General features: G+C 41.4%; 1 protein-coding gene across 1 annotated transcript; it reads right to left on the bottom strand.

Moving 5' to 3' along the window:
- Positions 1 to 3,242: 3,242 nt before the first annotated feature.
- On the bottom strand, positions 3,243 to 5,630 carry LOC103355813 (lectin-like). Its single transcript, XM_008279731.1, has 3 exons — positions 5,414 to 5,630; positions 3,909 to 4,250; positions 3,243 to 3,304 (listed from the first exon to the last, which is right to left on the bottom strand). The coding sequence occupies exons 1-3, from the start codon at positions 5,628 to 5,630 to the stop codon at positions 3,243 to 3,245; spliced, it is 621 nt and encodes a 206-aa protein (XP_008277953.1).
- Positions 5,631 to 7,967: the final 2,337 nt, after the last annotated feature.

Below are 7,967 nucleotides of genomic sequence, written 5' to 3'. Positions count from 1 at the left end.
GACATAGACAGCAAATCTACTTGTTTATGTGGGTAAAAATAACTTCCGCAAGCTCATGCTTGAAAGACGAGATTCCATTTAATCTACAAGTTTCGTTTCTGCAGAAACCACAAGTCCTGTGTTCCTGTAAATGTCTATTTTACAAGCCTGTCACATTCTGAATTCATTTATATGCAAAATGCAACGGTTCTTATAATGAACATATAAACTCGCACAACATAGCAAACAATGAAAGTTATAATAATAGCAATAACTTTATTAATATCGCACTCTTTAAAAAAAAAAAAAAAAAAGGTTTACAAAGTGCTTTGAATGACAACGAAAAGCAGGATCGTCAGAAGGCAACATGACAAGAAGTTTGAAAAAAAATAAATAACAGAGACAAAGTGCTCTCCAGCGGACTAAGACTGGCATTACAAATGAACCTGACAAGTGTAAGGGTTAAGTTAAGACAATAACATATAAAATACTCATTTATCTGACTAAATGAAATATTAAGGTTAAGAAATAACAGTATTTTTGAAGTAGCAAATGTACCTGGCTAATTTAAATATCAAGGTTAAAACCCTACGTTATATGAAACACAAATTAATTGGACTGAATTAAATATTTCAGTTTTGCAAAATTACACATTGAAAACTCAACGAATTCAAAGGTTCCCTATGAGCAAGCATGCTGAGCCTCCGGCAGAGCCAGGCGTGGCTTTTCTCAGCCCAAGTGACAAAAAGTTAGTAAATGTAGGCGTTTATTCAATCACAGATTCACAACTGACAGTGTCTGAATTAGTTGTTAAAAACAGAGCCGACAGACAACAGCAGCAGACCTGGGTCATGTGAAAACAGGTCACAGATAAAGTTTTCTAACTGAACTATTGCCTCAACAGATAAGCAGCTTCCATCCACTGAGTATATACGCCGTCACAGGAGCGCGTCGTACCAGCTCAGGCTGCTCAAGCCCTTCTTGACGCAGGAAGGGTTTGAGCTGAGCAAAATATAATACCAACCAAAATCCAGTATTAACAAGACACTGTTGTACTTGTCTTCAGTCAACAGCCACTCGTCCACAGCCTCGCCAAGCAGGAGTCTGTAACTTGCTTTTTTATTCATCAATCTGTATTCAGAAGTAAAGAATGTTAAGTTCAGTTTTGAACTTACGAGTTTCCTTTACAGTAAAACGAAAGTGCCACAAGGAGTGACAGGTAGGGCTGGTCCACCGCACCAGGGCACATAAGGTGAACCTTACACACCTTTATTGTAGCCATTGTCTGTGTCTTGTTCACGATGAAAGATGGGTTTGTTTTTGTCAGCTCGCCAGCTTACTGTGAAATTAGACACACCCATCTTTTCCAGGCGTAACCGCAACTGAAAGCAGAAATTAAGATGCAAATGTTAATTTCACTTCGTCTCTGTGTTTGTCTTTGTGTCCTTTGTCTCTTACCTGCTTCAGGAGCGAGTCACTTAGGGCAGGAAGACTCAGATCTACCTCGGAGCTTATTTTCACTCTCATCACATGTCTCTTGTTCAGTTCTACAACAAAAATAAATAAATAAAAAAATTAAAACTCACTAAAAACAGAATAATTTCACTTTTACAATCAGGTTTTTGTACAAACTTAAACAACATAAAACACATTTATTTGTCAGTTTCACATGTGTTGGTCATCAGATCACAGCTAATAAATTATTTTCTTTAAATCTAACACCCCATCACAATCCCTCATAAAAGGTACGCATTCATGTGGTCGTCAAATAATCAGAAATATGAGCTCCAACTGGAAAAAAATTCTAACTATTGCCCCCACAAGCAAATGTGTGTACATGATTTGCCCAGAACTTGACGTCATATCTGCAGAAACAGCAAAAATAAATGTTTGGCTGATTTGACTTTTGATTAATGCTGCAGATGTACAGACTGTATATCAGTTGTTTTGCTAAAATGAACTTGCAGTATGGCTGTACCTGTTAGTCACTGTCCACATACACTGACCCGGACTTATTGCTAAAGTTGTTTAATAGCAGTGTTGTAACGTTTTAGGACTATCAGCTGTATTGTTTAAATGCTCTGAGCAGAAAAACACAACACATCCTCTATATGGTATCTATATAAAGTATGTTGTTTCCACATTGTGACTGAAAAGCACACAAACACATCAAGTTCACAAGAACAACTTATCTGACAGTAATGCACAAAAACAGACAACAAAATAAATCCAGAGCTGCATAATTCATTAAAATCTTCTTCAACAGACGGATGACAGATTAAAGGAACCCTTGAGGCCTTGCAGTGAGGGCGGCTCTGTGGGACATTTTAACCGGCACAGTTTAGGTCCACTCATTTATGTAGAGGGAAGAGTCCCTGCAGGTCCCTCCACATTTGTTCTGGCCGATCATCTTTTTACTGTGATGAAACATCTCCATCCTGATGGGAGTGCCCTCTTCAAGGATGAAAATACACCCATTGATCGGAGACGAGGGGTCACTGAATGGTCTGATGAAAGCGATGTTTATCAGGTTATAGCCATTGCTGACACAGGGAGGCACAGACAGAGCGAACACAGAGCAGAGGGAATAATGATGTGAGAACATGGGATTCAATACAACAAGAGCGACTACAGGATAACTGGGGAATTGAAAACAAAAGGGACAATAAACTTGACACACTAAACTATGGAAAGTAGCAGAGAGACTTAATCTGATGAATTAATATCAAACCAGGAACAGGAAACCGATCAGGTCCCAGTATAACAAGGCTATGAAGGTTTTAAAGGTCGAAGGGGACTTACTGGAGCTAGACAGATGTGCACATGATGCACAACACAGAAAACCAGGCTACAGAACAGAATGAACACGTACGGCACAACAAAAAGCAGATCGACTACACAGGCTGCGTGGAAACTGCACGGTGCTACTCAGGAAGGCATGAACACAAACAAACTGTAAGCACTGAAGCCCAACTGGAGACCAGGAAATACACAACTAAGCAAACTATCCAACGAGAGCAAACAATAACAATAAAACTTGCCCGCTACAGGGGTATCTACTCAGCCACCAGTCGTAATGGAAGGAGCGCAGAGGGGAATGCAAGCTGAGAAAGCGTGCGGCGTGGCCTGAGGGATTCTTGAGTGAGGGTTTTCAGGTTGTAGATCCTCGAAGACTGAATGGAGACAGAGATTAAGCAGACCCGAGCTGACCAACTGTATCCTGTATGATGGTCCAGCGTTGAGTGGTGAACCAAGCTCTTCCGTCATGGCAGGTGGAAACGAATGAGCCGTTTCCCGCCGCAGGTGTCCTCATTCAGCTGAATATCTAATAGACAGATGTCCAGCAAACACAGACACACCTCACAAAAGCCTGCATGAAGGTAAAGGGAAAAAGGAGGGAGAGCTGCCAACTAAGCAGGGCGAAGGTGGAGGGCACGACAACCGCATTCACTAGATCTTACCCAGGCTGAACCCCTACAGGAGATTTTAGACCAGGTATCTCCAACGCCGGTCCTCGTGAGCTACTGTCCTGCAGGTTTTACATGTTTCCGTACTGCAACACACTTGTCTCCAATTAATGGATCTCCAACAGCTTGTTGTCAAGTTCTACACAAGTCTGTTAATGATCCGTTAGTTAGAGTCAGGTGTGTTGCAGTACGGAAACGTCCAAAACCTGCAGGACAGTAGCTGAGGAGGACCAGAGTTGGAGATCCCTGTTTCAGACCAACGTGTTAGACAGCACCCTCACAATACCAAATGAGGGAATATCTTTAGACAGAATGGCGTTCCATCCTTCAGTCGAGTTCAGAAATCAATGTCGAGGTGCACTGAAGCTGTTCTGGTGGTAGGTGGACAATTTCTGCCAGTTTTTCCTTTAATTTGTCACCTGTCTGTCAGTGCTTAACAGCAATACGTGATAAAATACTCACTGTTACAGACAAAAGGATATTTGTTTGCACAGGAAACATCGTCCCACTGATTTTTGAAGGCCGTTGCGATCCGAGCACAGTTCTGTCTCCCTCCAGCGTCGTCAGGCATACCTTTGTGCCAGTTTCTGAAAGAGCCCGTGCTTTGGTCAGACCACGTCCAGGAGTCTCTGAACAGCCCGATCCAAACATATTTGTGTTGTCCACTCCTGTAGACGTTCACATGCTGCGCCTCAGTTGTCTCGCTGGCCAGATCCGTGTAATGCTGTCTGCAGAAGGTCTGAGCAGCTCTCCATGACATGAGTTTGGTATGGAGGGTGTAGTGTTCTACCCCATAGCTGTCATCTGGAACACAAGATTGGACTTGTATGGGTTATAGCTCAAAATCCATCCGTTACTCAGTGAGAAACACTTCTTTGAGGCTGCTGTTTATTGTCTTTGAGGGTTTTTTTTTTTTGGTAAGACTAGTAACTGTAAGTCAGTTTCCATCTATCAATGTGTCCAATGTGTCCAAAATATCAAGATATCTCAGGAACTAGCGTTTGGTTGAACATTTCTAGTGATTATTAAGGTCAGTAGAGAATGAATCCTATCGGCGACCCCTGAGCAGCCCTGGACTGCAACCAACATACCCACTGAAATTCAAATAACACCAAAATGTCATCTGCAGTATCCAATGCAATGGTGTGTGATTGTATTTACGGATGCTCAGAGGATGATCTCTTTCCCTCTCTGTGCATTTTTTACTGTCACTTTGCAGTTTTCTGTCTTTTTCCATCGTCTTTTTTTTTTAGTTTTTTATATTACAAAAATATTATGTTAAGTTTTAAATTATCAGGTTTAAGAAAAGCTCATGTTCTGCTCTTAAATACATCCATGCAAACGCTGTTCAGTTTACTTCAGCTTTCAGTTGCTGTCGTCTGTTGTTTTCATTCAGTGTTTGCTCGTGTTCCCTCGACAAAACTACTTTGTTAAGTTTAGGCATCAACAGTACTTGGTTACGTTTAGGAAAAGGTTACGGTTTGGGCCAAAATACTGATTCTAAACACCTAGCTTTGGTTGTTTTCTATATTTCTACGCTGATGAGTCTTGTCCCCAAAAAAGAAAGGCATCTCACAATTTTTCAGCCTCATGAAGATTTTGATTCCATTACTTCTCCTGTAGCAACATGAACATGTGTTGCTCAGCCTGCCTATTGCCAGTTTGCCCCGAGGAGATTTTAATGACATTTACTGATTTCATTCAGCACCCGCATCTGCAAACACTGACTTTTAGTTGTTAAAAATATCTATGTGTCAGCTGGTACTATTAACCCTTCACAATCCAGTTGGAAGAAATACCAAAACCTAGAGTACAGATAGCTTAGACATTAACTTTTACACTAACGTACTCTAACCAGAACACCATTAGAAGATCCTGTAACTTACATTTAAAGCAGACAAAAGCCCGCCCGAGGCTACAGCGGTCAGCGTTCCAGTTCCCTGCTGATCCCATAAACACACAGTCACCAGCGAATTTCGTGCTGCGCCACCTGGTAGCTGTAACTGTCCCAATGCCCTCAGACCACATCCACCGCTTCGTCTTTGATTTCGTCAGACCAAGCCAGACGCTGACATCCGTCCGGTTAATGCTCTCTAACAGTCGGACGTGGTCCTCCATGCTGTCGACGGTGGCCAGGTCAGCTTGGTTTGCTCTGCAGAAAGCTTGAGCCTCCTTCCAAGTCATAGGTGTTTCAAAAAACTGGTACAGACGATGGACTGTGGACCGAATTTGGAAATAAGACGTAGATGTTAATTTCATTTCAGTGTCTTTCAACCGATTTTTGTTTCTAAAAAAAACTCAACAGTTCCACTGAACATTGGTTTAAGGATTGTGGTTTTATTTATGCATTTTGAAATTGTGAATTCGTGATTTCTCCTATCTGGTTTTACAAAAGTGTGAGGTAAACCTATCAGCAATGAGTTCTTATAGCTGACACTAACTACCACTAAAATCCTATGGGGGAGTATTTTAATCATACATTTACATTACAAGAAAAGGGTGACACTTACTTGCAACAGGAACATTTACTAATTTACTATTTAACATTTTATAAACTAACAAGAAAAAGAACGTGTGTGTTTGTAGAGCAACCATCAAAGCCAGTTGGTTTCAGGTAAGGATAGCTGCTGCACTCTGTACTAGAGTCGTGATGAGACAAAGGCTTGAACAACAACGTCCCTGAAGCACAGAAATGGTCAAATCTTAATAGTACCTTTCAGAGGATTAAAACAAGACACATTTTTGTAGCAATGACACAGCTTTGTCAAAATTAAAATCGATAACAAAGTCGGCCAAACATTAACCACAGAGATCATGGGAATTATTCACCTTATGGAGAGCCCTATCACTTCAGGAATCCATCCATCATTTATACATCACTTAATCCTCACTAGGGTCATGGGGGGCTGGAGTCTATCCCAGCTGACTCAGGGTGAAGGCAGGGGACACCCTGGACAGGTCACCAGTCTATCACAGGGCTACACTTAGAGACAGACAACCAAGCACACTCACATTCACACCTACGGACAATTTAGAATCACCCACGCTGCACGGGGAGACCACGGAGACTCCACGCAGAAAGATCCTCACTGGGACGCGAACCGGCGACCTTCTAGCTACGAGGCAACAGTGCTAACCACTGAGCCACCTTGCAGCCACTTAAGGAATCCAGAGTAGAAATCTATGGGCAGAATTCTTTAACATCAAAGACGCCAGATGGATGTCCTGCCTCATCCTTAAATAAGCCAATCAGCTGCTGTATAATAGCCAAAGTGGCAGAAGTGGCAAGTCTGGTGTTTTGAAAGTACATGTATGCGTACCATGATGGTATCTGTGGGGTAAAATGCTCTTTAAACCTTATTTTCAGGCTAAGTCATCACCCTTTATAGGCAGTTGTTACCAGATGTGATGTAATGCTCTGCAGTTTTTATATCCTGGTGAAACATCGGTTGTGATTTGCTCCCCGTTCATTTAAATACAGGCCTGGAGTGGTGGAGACTTGCCTTCGAGGACATTGATATAACTGTACACGGCTTCTTCTACACGGCGATGAAAGGCGTTTCTGTTTCTGCACATGATGTAGCTAAAACAAAGCATATATAAAGAAAAAAAGGAAGGAAAACCCACTGTAAGGCCACGTTCCTGGGTCTGGTTATGAGGATAATCCACATTATGCATTATGCATTTAGAGAATTTTTGAAAACTTGATATGAGTTTTTCTAAAATATACTAATCCAAGAGAGATTCCAGAAGTTGTTTTACAGTTCTGGAGTTGAAGATCTTTACAAGTTTTGAAACTAGCCTCCAGTAAGTGCAGACAGAGGGGTGATGGTCAGGCCTGATGAGTAGAGGTTGGTTACATACGGTGTTGAAGTGTAGAGGAACACGGCCAGTGGCATAAGAAGTGTTTACTAAATCGAGCAGGCAGGGGGCAGCCACATCCCACACTTCTTATAAAATCAAGGCATCACCTGGACTAGAGGAGGGTTTTAAAAGCAGCAGTGTCCCACAGTACAGTTTTATACATTTACCAAAGTAAGACAATTGTATTTTGATAAAGAAATGCTTTTCTGAGTTTATGTGGAGTTTTAGGGGAAAACATCCCCATAATGGAAATGTAATCTGCCTCCAACGGGATAATATTGTATCCTCTACTGACCAGGAAAAGCTCGATCACTTGCTGCGGAGCATGTTCAGTTACCTGTGGTGCGTGACTCCGTCAAAACCTCTGCGGTTCTGGTTTCAGTCATCAAGAGCATTAGGAAAAGTCCTGCAATCCAAACAAGTAATTAGAATATGTTAAACTTCAACTTCAAGCAACTGCGTCCAATACTTCTCTACTTTTTTGGCTCATGAGCTAATTAATTAAAATACTGAGCGGTAGGAAGAATCCACTGCATTCAAAAATATGATAGAACTATTTATATGAATTGTAAAGAAACAGCAGTAAAGTTTTTCATCAATTAATTGTGCAATACAAGAAGCATTGATACGTATGTTTGCAAACTGATTAATCTGTAT

This window comes from Stegastes partitus, unplaced genomic scaffold, assembly GCF_000690725.1.
Source record: "Stegastes partitus isolate 25-593 unplaced genomic scaffold, Stegastes_partitus-1.0.2 Scaffold168, whole genome shotgun sequence".
Taxonomy (NCBI): Eukaryota; Metazoa; Chordata; class Actinopteri; family Pomacentridae; genus Stegastes; species Stegastes partitus.
The sequence above is the reverse complement of the archived record's forward strand: the minus strand, read 5'-3'. Positions and strand labels throughout refer to the sequence as shown.

What these genes read in the sequence shown, in the direction of transcription:
- LOC103355813 (XM_008279731.1), bottom strand. Translation starts at nt 5,630, where the DNA reads ATGACTTGGAAGGAGGCTCAAGCTTTCTGCAGAGCAAACCAAGCTGAC. An exon ending in GCGCAGCACGAAATTCGCTG is followed by an intron (nt 4,251 to 5,413) that starts GTGACTGTGTGT and finishes CTTGTGTTCCAG; the next exon opens with ATGACAGCTATGGGGTAGAA. An exon ending in ATATCCTTTTGTCTGTAACA is followed by an intron (nt 3,305 to 3,908) that starts GTGAGTATTTTA and finishes TCTGTCTATTAG; the next exon opens with ATATTCAGCTGAATGAGGAC.